The 15,429-nt window shown below is 50.7% G+C and overlaps 2 protein-coding genes across 4 annotated transcripts in view; one reads left to right on the forward strand and one right to left on the reverse strand.

Moving 5' to 3' along the window:
• KCNC1 (potassium voltage-gated channel subfamily C member 1) overlaps window positions 1-7,063 on the reverse strand; it is a 121,584-nt gene extending 114,521 nt beyond the window's left edge. For both annotated transcript variants that reach the window (XM_083164590.1, XM_083164589.1), the window contains exon 1: window positions 6,103-7,063. In XM_083164590.1, coding sequence (XP_083020716.1) covers window positions 6,103-6,672 — 570 coding nt within the window. In that variant the 5' untranslated portion in view covers window positions 6,673-7,063. The remainder of the gene's footprint in view (window positions 1-6,102) is intronic.
• SERGEF (secretion regulating guanine nucleotide exchange factor) overlaps window positions 1-15,429 on the forward strand; it is a 461,739-nt gene that overhangs the window by 187,516 nt on the left and 258,794 nt on the right. For both annotated transcript variants that reach the window (XR_014465527.1, XR_014465525.1), the window contains one exon: window positions 2,039-2,150. The gene's annotated coding sequence lies outside the window, so the exon portion shown is untranslated. The remainder of the gene's footprint in view (window positions 1-2,038; window positions 2,151-15,429) is intronic.

Consider the following 15,429-nt stretch of genomic DNA (forward strand, 5'->3'; position numbering starts at 1 on the left):
TCCTCCACTCTCTATAACTACCTCCCCCCACTCTACAACAGCCTTCCGAACTCTATGCCTCCCCCCACTCTATACCTGCGCCCCCCCCACTCTATACCTGCAACCCTCACGCTATACTTGCCCCCCACGCTATACTTGCTCCTCCACTCTCTATAACTACCTCCCCCCACTCTACAACAGCCTTCCGAACTCTATGCCTCCCCCCACTCTATACCTGCTGCATGTGACACCAGCTATCTCTTACACCAGCACCATCTTTTCCAAAGAACTAGTAGGATAGATGGCGCAGCTGACGGCAGGACGTGGAAAGTGTGTTCTATGTGCCCAGTGGCCCCCATTGATCCATTGGCCAGTGTGCACTGCATCCCCTGTACCACATACACCGCGGTGACCGTTGCTATGGACAGCACCCCCTACACCTGACAGCAGATGATATCAATGTGAGATCTGCTGACAGAAAGGTCTCTGTGCTGTGGTTATTGCTAAGAAATAGTCAATAATAAGAATTGCTGCCCTGAATTGTGGAGGTCTAAATAGGTTGAGGAATCATCCCATTAAAACCATCATCTTTTCGGTGTCCAACATCTGAATGGATACAAAGCATCTTCCAAGATGAATATGAAGGATAATCAGCTGCAGAATATTACAGCAACACGAAGTCCTTCCATTGGTCTCTGTGGGGTGCATTTACCTGCTGCCTTTGTAGTGGGCAGATACGTACTGTGATAACGTATACTGCTAACATGCAGATTCATAGGAAAAGCCACAATAATAATAATAATAATATAAGAGATTATACTACGCCCTCTGCTAAAATAACACTGCCCCCAACAATGTGAAATATCAGTATGTGGAATAGTAAATATATGAGTGGCAGAGAGAGCGCCGTCTGCTGCGGGTCTGTTACCATGGAAACTGCAGTAACAGTCGATTCTCAGCTTCATCAACAATGTAGAGCAGAGAGTGCAGGGACACACTCCTCACACCGGCGGCTCGTACGGCTGCTCAGCCCTAACAGATGGACCATATGTTCTTCAGGAATACCGGAGCTGGGCCAGAGCAATGCTCTGCAGATCCCTGGGGAGGTCACTAATAAGCTGCGAAATGTATCATTTTTGTATCTGTTGGGAGATAGTTGAAATGGAGCAATGCTCTGCAGATCTCTAGAGAGGTCACTATTAATCTGCAAAATGTATCACCATCTATCTGCCAGGATACAGGTGGAATGGAGCAATGTTCTGCAGATCTCTAAAGAGCATACCTCCCATCTGTCCCGATTTTCATGGGCCAGTCCCGTTTTTTGGGGGACTGTACCACTTTTCCATGGGCAGCAGTGTCCTGCGGTGGGGTGCAGTTGGCAGAGCCATCAAAAGATGCTGTGCAAATGCGCTGTCTATTCACTTGAGACAGAGGGACTGTGTCATTCCCATGAAACCACGCCCCTTTTTATGGGTGCCACGCCCCTTTCCAGAAGCCTAAACTTACTTGTTTACAGTGTTGATAGGTATGACATAGGACACTAATAATCTGAAACATTAATCACTGTGTATCTGTCAGGAATAGGTGGAATCGAGCAATGTTCTACAGATATATTTGTAGAGGTCAGACATGTCATCTGCAGAATATATCACTATGTATTTGTCATGGGCAGGGCTGGACTGGCTATTTGGCACTTCTCGCAAACAACAGAAGGGCCAATGACCAACTGGGCCAAGCCAACCACATGGCACGCAGTCTCATGGGCTGGCGGAGCAGCTCTGTCTCCTGGCGTTCTGATTTGCTGTCCGACATACAGAGACATGTCATAGTGTCTCATGCATAGTTGCCTACCCCTCCTGCATCCTGCAGATGGCTCCCGTTTTAGTCATAAATCTCCTGCTACCCTGCATTGTACTTCTAATATGACAGATTTTTCAGTTTCTGCCAGGGGTGACACTAAAGGAGTTTCTTTGCAAGGACAGTGATTTTGTGTAGTTTCTGTGATTGGTGTAGCTGCTCAGGAGTCCCTGCTGACAACTCTCTTTATCCTTTATTGTAGGAACCCTTGACAGAGAGAGAGAGGCTGAAGCACATGATCACACAGGGTCTTATCTGTGCTGATGTGCACTCATCCATAGCATGCTGCTGCTAGGCGAGTGACTTACTGTAAGGTAAGAATTTTTGTTAGTAATCTTTCTTCAGGTAAACACATTTGTTTAATTAGAGTAACTGGAGTCCATAATGACTTGGCTAATTCTATATTTGTATGGAGAACAGCACATCCAATAAATAGAAGTAATGCCTACTAGTTGCAGACAGTCTAGTGTTGACAATAAAATAACAATGAATACACTGAGAACATAGTTCTATGCTTAGGGATGAATTCACACAAGGTCAAACTGCATTTGAAATCTATTGCATCCCTATATCCCTATAGATTGTAAGCTTGCAGCAGGGCCCTCCTACCTCCAAGTCTGTCTGTTGTTACCCAGTTTGTCTTATCACTGTCTACTATTGTAAAGCGCAACGGAATCTGCTGCGCTATATAAGAAACTGTAAATAAATAAATAAATAAATAGGCATCACATTATTCATATATAGGGCGGGATGCTCTAACATTTATTGCCCCCCTCGCGAGTCCGTCTGTGCATGTGCACAGCGAGGGGGGCAGCGGGAAGCATGCTGGGAGGGATCCCTCACACAGCGCTGAGGTAAGAAGCCCATAGGCTTCTGCAGGCGCAGTGCTGACACTGCAGAGGGGGATCCGAGAATACAGAAATGCAGTAAAAATCCAGATAACGGGGTTTTTATCGCATTTGTGGTTTAGAGAATCCCACCCATATTGTGCTATTTGAGAAGAAAAGAAATATCCCAGCAAATATAAATATATTGCAACAACAAGCATTGAAGCATAGACACGCCCATATGTGGCACTAGACACACCCTTTGGGCAATGTGACACGCCTCTTAGCTGTGCGCATGCACAATACAATACTAGGCTGCTTTGGAACCCCAGCCTGTCCCTGGTCATGGGATATTTGCATTGGGCAGATTTATATGTAAAGGTCAGAAATATAATAATCTGCAGAATTTATCACTCTGTGGCCCAGATGTATCAAGCTTCAAAAAGTGATAAAGCGGAGAGGGATAAACAGCCAGCCAATCAGCAACTACCTGTTATTTTTCAAACCCAGCCTGTGACATGGCAGGCAGGAGCTGATTGGCTGGTGGTTTATCACTCTCTATTTTATCACTTTTTGAAGCTTGATTCATCTGGTCCTAGAATCTCTTAAGCAGTAGATGGAAAAGAGCAGCATTCTGGGTACTTATGTAATATCTGGGCTCCCGTTTTTCTTATGAGACCGCGTCCCCTCGCTGCGCTCACCACGCTTCGGGCACGGTAGCTCGCTGCGCTCGCCACACTATATAAACTCAACTCCATGCGTAGTTGGATAGTAGGGGTATGAAAAAATGGGGTGCATTTAACATGGGAGCCCAGATAATACATAAATACCGCATTATGCAAATCTCTACAAAGGTCAACAATGGTATAATCTGCAGAGAATACCATTATATACCTGCCGTGTTTGGCATATATAAAGCAGACCAATGTTTTCCAAACTTTTTTCTATTTTCACGACACAGATGGATGAGAACGTGGGTTAGGTCGACAGGCCGACATGTGGTTTTCACTGTTTTTTACCCGAATGTCGACACAGTCGACATGGACACAGATGGAAGTCAACCGCAGCCCCTCGGAACGCTCGCTTCCCTCATGATGCTTTGGGCACGGTGCCTCACTGCGCTCGGCACACTATTTTATTCTCCCACCACGCCCTAGTGGATGGTAGGGCATGAAATACCGCTTGTCTGCACATGTCGGCTCAAAAAACAGTGAAAAAACCCATGTCGACCTCGCAACCTGTCGACCTAACCCTATGTCGACCTAAATCCATGTCGACCTTGTCCCATGTCAACCTAGACACCTGTCGACCTTCAACCATGTCAACCTAGAACCCTGTCGACCTAATTGCATGTCGACCTAATGACTGTCGACCTAAGTGTCGTCGATAATACGACCGTATCCCGTCATGAGTATAATGTATTCCTTCCCATGACTCCAGGCCTCATCCTTACTAACCAACCATTGCCTCAGTCCTGTCACCTGTGCAGCCCACAAATGGCAGCTCCCGCTGTAGGAGACGCGACCGGACCGGGGACCGGGCACAGAGCACTCACCCACTATGTGCCCTTATACTGATTATCCTGCAGTTATTCTGCAACCCCTGTGACTAGCCCTACAAGCTAATGTTGTTTTCTTTGCTGCTAAATGCTCCAAATGACACCAATGTGAAGGACGAGGCACATCTCATCTACCCTCCTTCTGTCTCAATGATCAAATAGAATTTGTGAAAGCAAAATATGGTTCACGACTCAATCTGCTAAACAATGTGCACTCCTACATCAGTACACAGGCCCGAGACAGAGGACCAAAGCCAGTCACTGGGGCCCCTTATATAACCAATGTCATTCAGAAAACATGTTCAACCGTTGTGGCCCTTATGACAGAAAAAAACAAACGTTCTAGCCAATAAAATTGCAGTTAACGAATCTCTATGGCCCCAATTACTGTGGCCCCTCAGACTGGAAACCAGTAAAATGACGGTGACCCTTTGCACTTGTGTCCCCTGGAAAAGACCCATTACAATTTTTGTGGCCCTAGAGAATCCTAGACTAGTATAGTAATCTAGGTGGGTTCTCTGCATATATGATGTCCCACTCTTTGCTCTTTGGTGTATTTCAGAAAAATGACTCCTTAACCCTTTACAGTCCAATTTTTTTGCAATTCAAACAGTCTTAAATTAACTGTATTTTTTTTTTTTATTCAAAAATGGTCCACACTGAATGTTGAATGTCGTTAATGTTCTTATTTTAAAGTGTCTCACCACTGGATCTGATACTAGCGCTAGGGCTGTTGAGCCCGACTAGACGTCAGACATGGAAGGGTTAATACCGTGTATTCCGCTTGTTGTGACATGGAATAACGAATGTAAATATGTCCCAGAACATATTGGGGTGTTTTTCTGACCTGTTACTGACACACACTATTGTACCATGCACTTTCTTGTTATCCGTGCCCAGGAGGATGAAGGGCACCCAGCCTTCTATGTGATAATGAGCCTAAAATTCATGTCGGTACCACGTAGATGCATATTCGGTCCGATGTGTTATGATGCCTTCCATGGAAACCGTCACAAAAAGCATCTGTCACAATCGACCTTCATGCAGTTAAAATCTGCCAAGCCTTTACCCATTGTATAAGACACAAAAAGGACTATTTCCAGCTCCCCCAACGAGCAGAACCTACATCCTCTTTGTGTTTCCCAGTGAAGGGCAGAGGATTCGTCCCCTCCATCAGGAATACACGAATAGAGGGGACGTACTTGGCAGCGTCACCTTCAGCAAGGAGCTTTCCAATGGCTGAAAGAGTTAATCAGGTGTGAGATGGAATCGTATAGAATATTACAGCAGCCAGTTATATGGCTTTGCCAGAAGGCTTCTTATGTTTAACCCTTTGAGGGCCAGCGTAGAGTTTAGAGGGCATCAATAAGAGCTTCTCTTAATGACCTATTATGACTATGCTCGCCCCGAATTACGACAATGAATGTATAATTAATTAGCAGCACCTGGGGGAGAAAAAAAAGGAATTCACTACATTCAACAGCATTATTTGCTGACATCGTCGTAACTCCAATCTTTATTTACAGGTGGAATTCATTCACCTAAACACCCCCAGATCCTACATTAACCCGCTGGCAGCCGGAATTGGCTCCGGTCTCTTTCTTGATGTAAGGTTTCTCCCATCTGACATCTCATCTCCAGAGGTCTCTGGACCTTGGAGGTTGTAGTGTATGTGAAGAACATGCCATTAATGGATTATGGAGCAATTACCCATCCTCCTCATGTATTGGCCGAAGACGGAGAAAGCTATCTGTTGATGAATCGCACTCAGCCCTCACGTTGCTATAGTGAATTCTCACTCCATACATGATGGGAGACATTTTATGTGGAACTCAAGTGTGTGTGGGGGAGGAGGAATTGAAAATGGGTGGTATATCTTACCCTTGCATATCTGGAGGAGTAGGGGTCTTCGAAGAGAGCCCAAATCCGTGGCTGCCATCTCCTCCAAAAACCTCCCGATTTGCCATCTGGAGAGTCACTTAGAGCCAAACGTTTAGTCATTTCCAGCTCTTCCTCCCCATCTCCTGAGTCCCCAGTGCCATCTACATCCCCGTCGTCAGCGCCGGTGTCCACAGGGCCACCCCCAAAGCTATCCAGGGCTTCTTCAGCATCTCGGTGCTGCCTGTAGGTCATCCAGCAGCAAGGTTCCACATCAGTCTCGTCTATACCCCAAAATGCCAGCTCTTCCTCGTACAAGGGGCCGCACACATCCGCCGGGCAGTGCAGCTTGCCCGTCCGGTAGTAATTCAGAATGTGGGCAAAGACCCCTGGGTGTCTATCGAAGAAGAACTCATTGGTCCTGGGATCGTAGTCAAAGTGACTGTGGGCGTCGGGCTCAGCGAGCCACGCCAGCCTGGTCCCTGGCAAGGTGCGGAGGGTGCTGCGATAGGTCTGGTGTCTCGTTCCTCCCACGTTTATCACGATGCGATCTGTCTCGTCCCCTTGGCCCATGTCGTCTATTGAACATGTCGTGTGTGAGTCCCGGTCATCGGTCCCGATGGGCACTCAATGCAAGGACTGCTCCCAAGGGCACTGGCTTGGAAAGCAGGGAGTGCTGTGCCTCAGTGGGACAGGCTGGTGGAGGTGGTGTAACAGGTCCCCAGTGTTATAGGTGGGTGATGGCTATCAGTGGCACCTCTTCTGCCTGCCCCCTACATCCATGGCTCCTCTGTGCCCATGCACCTGATAGGGGTGCTGCAGTACCTGGTGCTGAACGGACAGCTCCTCCGGGACTCAGCGCATAGGGGTTCTCCGGAAAGGTTTCTTCCACAGGCTGAGCTGGGCTCCGGGCGCCTGGAACGTGCAGCAGCTCCACCAGGAGAACGGCTCTCTGACTGCGGCGTGTGCGCAGGCGCACAGCCTTATTGCTTCTAAGAAACGGTCCTGCCGCCCGGGTCCTAGCGCCGGCTGCCAGCAGCTGCTCTGGTTACTGACAGCTGCAATCTGTGTGTGCACTGCACTCACTGCTCCTGTATCCCGACACTGCAATCACAGGGGCTCTGCTGCCGGTATATCTCCACGCTGCAATCCCGGGGACTCTGCTTCACATACATCCCAACAGTGCAATAATAGGGACTATGCCATTTGGAGTCATATATCCCGACATTGACCCACCGACTCTTTGCTGGTTATATCCCGACACGGCAATCACTGAAGTCAAGTTATATATCCCAACAGTGCAATCATCGGGGTTCTGACACTCGGTAGATCCAGAGATGCAATCTGTAGGACTCTGCTATTTATATATCCCGATATATGTCCGATATCCGTATATCCCGACACCCCAGTCACGAGCACTGTAATAATGTATGTCCGGGCACTGCACCCTGTCCGGGTGTAGGGCTCCCTCCCACCAGCTTATACAGCAGATCGATCATGGGTCATAAGGTCGACCACTATTGGTCGAAAGGCAATGGGTTGACACATGAAAAAGGTCGACATGGTCAAAAGGTTGAAATAAGCAATAGGGCGACATGGAAAGGTTAACATGTAAAAGGTCGACGGTTTTTTTTTATGTTTTTTTGACATAGGTGGACACGCACACTCGCTTCGCTCGCCACGCTTGGGGCGCGGTGCTGCACTACGGTAGGCACACTATTGTGTATCTATGTCCACTTGGGTGGTAAAATAAGAAAAAATAAAACACTTATGTTGACCTATTGCTTATGTTGACCTTTTGACCATGTCGACCACAGGTAAATCAACTTTTACACGTGTCGACTAATAGTGGTCGACCTATTGAGTGACGGCCTGATTATTGTCAACATGCTGACTGCATCCCATTACTAACACGTTTTCAAACATGTTCTGCATTTATTCCTAACCGACACATTGTCTACAGATCGCCGGGCGGTCTGGAAAACATGGACTGCTAGGAGATCTCAGAGACCGTTATAGAGCCGGAGGCTGGCCCCTCTATAGAGCCGGAGGCCGGCCCCCTGTTATAGAGCCCCCCGCCATCAGCTAGTGCTGTGTGATATGACAGCGAAAGTGCCCAATAATGGGGACATTGTTCCATTATCACAGGTGCTGTCTGTAGGGGAACACCAATGGGATAAGGGGGGGGGGGGCTCTTCCCAGCTGCCTGTATAATGCACCCTCTCTCTCTCTCTCTCTCTCTCTCTCTAACATAGGCCCTTATTCTGGTTCACTCGCAAAGACAAAACCATGTGCACTGCAGGTGGGGCAGATGTAACATTTGCAGAGAGAGTTCGATTTGGGTGAGTTATTTTGTTTCTGTGCAGGGAAAATACTGACTGCTTTATTTTTACACTGCAATATAGATCTTAATTTGCAGTAAAACCCCACCCAAATCTAATTCTCTCTGCACATGTTACATCTGCCCCACCTGCAGTGCACATGGTTTTGTCCATTTGAGAAGGATTTTGCCTTTTCGAGTGAACCAGAATAAGGGCCATAGTGCTGCTTTGAGCACCATCCATTAGTCCCTTAATGATTCCTACTACGGTATTCTATATGTTACCGAATGCCTGACTCAAGGTGCCCACACATGAATGAATGATTGAGTAAATGATTAGAAGAGTAGATGGCTTGTTTAGCAACTGCGAATTATTCGTTCATCACTGCACGTCATTGCCACGCCTGTCATCATGACCTTATTACGGTCCCTCGCTCCCCGGCACATGGGGAGGGATGTTTCGTGCAGGGTGCATGCGGCCACAGAGAACATGGTGTTTGCTGGGCGCACGCACCCAGGATTGCGGGTGGCAGGGGACAGCGGCAGCCGGACGATTTCCCCATGGGAACGCTGGGCGGTCCCATGCAAATCACGCGGGGGGGGGGGGGGTGGCAGCCCACTTCCTCCAGAGCAGCCTTACATATGCATGCACCTTTCACATCTTTTGATAATCTGCAACCATTGAAAGATGTGGGAGGTTCCCCCTGGCCTGCGATTGGATATTACTGTGTAACATCCATTCCCATGCGAATCGCGCGTGCGAATTGGTGGCGGCAGCCAACCATTCCCAAGGTGGGCTTTGATGGTGAATTCGCAGCCTTGCGAATCAACCAGAATAACCCCCCATTGCGGTTTTAGGGTTCATTCATTTGACAGCCAGCAGATGGCGCCCAATAAAGCTATTCAATTGTAGCTCCATTCGGGCACAATCAGCTGTCGTCGCACAAAGGGAACAACCAATAGCGTGCTTGGGTTTAGCCCCGCAAAGCGTTTACAACGATCATTTGAATATTACCCCGTAATCTCCCATCATATTAGGCAGAAGAACATTAGCCAGGGATATTCCAGGCCAACTAGACCCCCCATGAGAAGCCCCTATACAGTACCTTTGCCTATTGGGATGGCGATACGCAAGGCTTGCAGAGACTATTACTGAGTCTGTTTAAACTCGTAGGGAGAAAAGTTGAGTCAAAATATATTTGTATTAGCAGGATATAGAGGGACCCCAGATACTTACACTGGGTGCTTTTATTTACAGCTTCCATTTGTGGTTTGTGCCAGCCGGCGCTGCCGATATACGGTATGAATAATACCCCTTTTACACCAAAAACCCTGGTCGGACCCTGGTCTTTGAATGCTGGAGTATCCAGGGTCTGACCCTGCTTTATACCCCATTTACACACATTTAAGGCAAGAACTTAATTTTTTTTATTACTACTGCATGATGGCAGTACTGGGTCACTATAATACCTCCCAACGTTTAGTTTGTCTGACCAGAAAAGGGGGCGTGATCTTGGATGGGCATGTGGGCGTGGCCTCATGGCTTTAACCCGTATTAAGCATTTTGGGGGGTGCTGTCTGCACATCTTTTTTGCAGAGCAGTGCAGCGGATGATCAAGGTCTCCCACTTATGTACCTGATTTACCAGGACTCTCTGACCCCAGCTACCTCTGCCTCACCAGCACTCTCTGACCCCGGCTACCTCTGCCTCACCAGCACTCTCTGACCCCGGCTACCTCTGCCTCACCAGCACTCTCTGACCCCAGCTACCTCTGCCTTACCAGCACTCTCTGATCCCGGCTACCTCTGCCTCACCAGCACTCTCTGACCCCAGCTACCTCTGCCTCACCAGCACTCTCTGACCTCAGCTACCTCTGCCTCACCAGCACTCTCTGACCTCGGCTACCTCTGCCTCACCAGCACTCTCTGACCTCGGCTACCTCTGCCTCACCAGCACTCTCTGACCTCGGCTACCTCTGCCTCACCAGCACTCTCTGACCCCAGCTACCTCTGCCTTACCAGCACTCTCTGATCCCGGCTACCTCTGCCTCACCAGCACTCTCTGACCCCAGCTACCTCTGCCTCACCAGCACTCTCTGACCTCAGCTACCTCTGCCTCACCAGCACTCTCTGACCTCGGCTACCTCTGCCTCACCAGCACTCTCTGACCTCGGCTACCTCTGCCTCACCAGCACTCTCTGACCCCGGCTACCTCTGCCTCACCAGCAATCTCTGACCCCAGCTACCTGTGCCTCCCAAGCACTCTCTGACCTCAGCTACCTCTGCTTCACCAGCACTCTCTGACCCCGGCTACCTCTGCCTCACCAGCACTCTCTGACACCGGCTACCTCTGCCTCACCGGCACTCTCTGACCTCAGCTACCTCTGCCTCACCGGCACTCTCGGACCCCAGCTACCTCTGCCTCACCGGCACTCTCTGACCCCAGCTACCTCTGCCTCACCAGCACTCTCTGACCTAAGCTACCTCTGCCTCACCAGCACTCTCTGACCCCGGCTACCTCTGCCTCACCAGCAATCTCTGACCTCGGCTACCTCTGCCTCACCAGCAATCTCTGACCTCGGCTACCTCTGCCTCACCAGCAATCTCTGACCTCGGCTACTTCTGCCTCACCAGCAATCTCTGACCTCAGCTACTTCTGCCTCACCAGCACTCTCTGACCCCAGCTACCTCTGCCTCACCAGCACTCTCTGACACCGGCTACCTCTGCCTCACCAGCAGTCTCTGACCTCGGCTACTTCTGCCTCACCAGCACTCTCTGACCCCAGCTACTTCTGCCTCACCAGCACTCTCTGATTTCAGCTACCTCTGCCTCACCAACACTCTCTGACCCCAGCTACCTCTGCCTCACCAGCACTCTCTGACCCCGGCTACCTCTGCCTCACCAGCAATCTCTGACCTCGGCTACTTCTGCCTCACCAGCACTCTCTGACCCCAGCTACTTCTGCCTCACCAGCACTCTCTGATTTCAGCTACCTCTGCCTCACCAACACTCTCTGACCCCAGCTACCTCTGCCTCACCAGCACTCTATGACCCCAGCTACCTCTGCCTCACCAGCACTCTCTGACCTCAGCTACTTCTGCCTCACCAGCACTTACTGACCCCAGCAACCTCTGCCTCACCAGCACTCTCTGACCTCAGCTACCTCTGCCTCACCAGCACTCTCTGACCCCAGCTACCTCTGCCTCACCAGCAATCTCTGACCCCAGTTACCTCTGCCTCACCAGCACTCTCTGACCCCAGTTACCTCTGCCTCACCAGCACTCTCTGACCCCAGTTACCTCTGCCTCACCAGCACTCTCTGACCCCAGCTACCTCTGCCTCACCAGCACTCTCTGACCCCAGCTACCTCTGCCTCACCGGCACTCTCTGACCCCAGTTACCTCTGCCTCTCCAGCACTCTCTGACCCCAGCTACCTCTGCCTCACCAGCACTCTCTGACCCCAGCTACCTCTGCCTCACCTGACTCTCTGACCCCAGCTACCTCTGCCTCTCCAGCACTCTCTGACCCCAGCTACCTCTGCCTCACCTGACTCTCTGACCCCGGCTACCTCTGCCTCACCAGCAATCTCTGACCTCGGCTACCTCTGCCTCACCAGCGCTCTCTGACCCCGGCTACCTCTGCCTCACCAGCAATCTCTGACCTCGGCTACCTCTTCCTCACCAGCGCTCTCTGACCCCGGCTACCTCTGCCTCACCAGCACTCTCTGACCTCAGCTACCTCTGCCTCTCCAGCACTCTCTGACCCCAGCTACCTCTGCCTCACCAGCACTCTCTGACCCCAGCTACCTCTGCCTCACCAGCACTCTCTGACTCCAGCTACCTCTGCCTCACCAGCACTTACTGACCCCAGCAACCTCTGCCTCACCAGCAATCTCTGACCTCGGCTACCTCTGCCTCACCAGCGCTCTCTGACCCCGGCTACCTCTGCCTCACCAGCAATCTCTGACCTCGGCTACCTCTGCCTCACCAGCGCTCTCTGACCCCGGCTACCTCTGCCTCACCAGCACTCTCTGACCTCAGCTACCTCTGCCTCACCAGCACTCTCTGACCCCAGCTACCTCTGCCTCATCAGCACTCTCTGACCCCGGCTACCTCTGCCTCACCAGCACTCTCTGACCCCAGCTACCTCTGCCTCACCAGCACTTACTGACCCCAGCTACCTCTGCCTCACCAGCACTTACTGACCCCAGCAACCTCTGCCTCACCAGCAATCTCTGCAGCGCCAGACTCCGTTCTCACTGCTAAGGCAAATTCCCGGGTGTTTGCATTTTAACACAGGTTTTTTGCAGCACCTCCTCCCCTGATGATTAACCAGATAGCTCAAGCAGCATGCTGTTAGAGGAATCTCGCCTCTCTAGGGAATCACTTTTGTTAATTTCTAAAAAAGAAAAGCCACCTGCTGTCTGAAAATTGCCCAAGCTCACAACAGGACACCTTGATAAAGCTGCCGGTTGGACCAGTGAAACGCGTTGGTGGGATCCAGATCACAGACTTCATTGTTGGACTTCTTTTCACTGGACTTACCTGCTTATTCTTCTGACCTTCCTTGGTCCCTCCATTGGATGTCTTTGGCTTATTAAACCCTGAATAAAATTGGTCGCAAGAACTCGTTGAGGTTTCACATTGACTCATTGTCCAGCTGCAGAGCCGATCCCTCCAGTGACCCTCAGGACACCTTCTTCCTTGTGCACTCCACCAATTGGGACTGCTGCTATTGGGTACAGTTTAGGCCAGGCATGTCCAAACTATGGCCCTCCAGCTGTTGTGAAACTACAAGTCCCATCATGCCTTGCCACAGCTTTGCTATTAAGGAATGCTAAAACTATAGCAAGGCATGCTGGGATATGTAGTTTCACAACAGCTGGAGGGCCACAGTTTGGACACGCCTGGTTTATGTTTTTACAAGCTCATCATTGAGACCCCCTTTTATTTCCAACACTTGATCCGGATACTCATACTGTTGTTTTTATCAATGAAATTGATTTTTATTGTATTTTATAAGATTGTATGTTAAAAGTGTTATTCAATTGATTCACTTATTAGAGGTATTAAATTAAGCGCTGCTATTTTGTCTTTTATTCTTTTTATTGCTGTGTGAACAGGTCAACCCGTATCTGCATACCCGGGTCTCCAACCCGGGTAAAAAGCATGGTTGGAGACCTGGGAAATTTGACACAGGTTGAACCATTCACACTGAAAAAAACAAACTGCTGTTAAAAGGCGAATTACCGGGTCGACATGATAGAATTTGTCTAGCAGTGAGAATGGGTATATGATGACTGGACATCAGAGGTAAAAGTGGTAGGAGGGCGCAGATGATATGGAAAAAATAGGCCCTGATGGTTAAACTGTTTGCAAATACAAGAGGATAGCAGGCCTTAAAAGGCGCCACATTAGATCAGGTGTTACAGTACACGTATGTGGCAGGACATCAGATGTCTCCCCGAGAGCTGCAGTCTGTAACAAACTCCTTTACAGTAGGCAAAAATCCGCTAAGTGCTGCTCACTATGGAAAACACAATCAATACATAGAAAGGAAAATCTCTGGAAACGCCGGTTGTTCCAACATAAGGTAATAAGTTTTCCTTGGGTCCAGAGTGCTACCAGACTTCCCATGCAGTCAGATTATAAAGCAATTAGACAGAATCATTGATTGTTAAACAAAGAACCTTTATTTATTTTGTATAAGAGATAATATCTAGCAGAAACTTCCCTATGTCATCTACAGCTGCAGACAGCGCCGCACATACTGGGGACCCTGGGCAAAGGCAACAGGGGCAGGCAGCGCCGCACATACTGGGGACCCTGGGCAAAGGCAACAGGTGCAGACAGCGCCGCAGATACTGGGGACCCTGGGCAAAGGCAACAGGTGCAGGCAGCACCGCACATACTGGGGACCCTGGGCAAAGGCAACAGCTGCAGGCAGCGCCGCACATACTGGGGACCCTGGGCAAAGGCAACAGGTGCAGGCAGCGCCGCACATACTGGGGACCCTGGGCAAAGGCAACAGGTGCAGGCAGCGCCGCAGATACTGGGAACCCTGGGCAAAGGCAACAGGGGCAGGCAGCGCCGCACATACTGGAGACCTGGACAAAGGCAACAGGTGCAGGCAGCGCCGCACATACTGGGGACCCTGGGCAAAGGCAACAGGTGCAGGCAGCGCCGCACATACTGGGGACCCTGGACAAAGGCAACAGGTGCAGGCAGCGCCGCAGATACTGGGGACCTGGACAAAGGCAACAGGTGCAGGCAGCGCCGCACATACTGGGGACCCTGGGCAAAGGCAACAGGTGCAGGCAGCGCCGCACATACTGGGGACCCTGGGCAAAGGCAACAGGTGCAGGCAGCGCCGCACATACTGGGGACCCTGGGCAACAGGTGCAGGCAGCGCCGCACATACTGGGGACCCTGGACAAAGGCAACAGGTGCAGGCAGCGCCGCACATACTGGGGACCTGGACAAAGGCAACAGTTGCAGGCAGCGCCGCACATACTGGGGACCCTGGGCAAAGGCAACAGGTGCAGGCAGCGCCGCACATACTGGGGACCCTGGGCAAAGGCAACAGGTGCAGGCAGCTCCGCACATACTGGGGACCCTGGGCAAAGGCAACAGGTGCAGGCAGCGCCGCACATACTGGGGACCCTGGGCAAAGGCAACAGGTGCAGGCAGCTCCGCACATACTGGGGACCCTGGACAAAGGCAACAGGGGCAGGCAGCGCCGCACATACTGGGGACCTGGACAAAGGCAACAGGTGCAGGCAGCTCCGCACATACTGGGGAACCTGGGCAAAGGCAACAGGTGCAGGCAGCGCCGCACATACTGGGGACCCTGGGCAAAGGCAACAGGGGCAGGCAGCGCCGCACATACTGGGGACCTGGACAAAGGCAACAGGTGCAGGCAGCTCCGCACATACTGGGGACCCTGGGCAAAGGCAACAGGTGCAGGCAGCGCCGCACATACTGGGGACCTGGACAAAGGCAACAGGTG

The sequence above is a fragment of the Crinia signifera genome, chromosome 11 (genome assembly GCF_055691185.1).
Source record: "Crinia signifera chromosome 11, ASM5569118v1, whole genome shotgun sequence".
Taxonomy (NCBI): domain Eukaryota; kingdom Metazoa; phylum Chordata; class Amphibia; order Anura; family Myobatrachidae; genus Crinia; species Crinia signifera.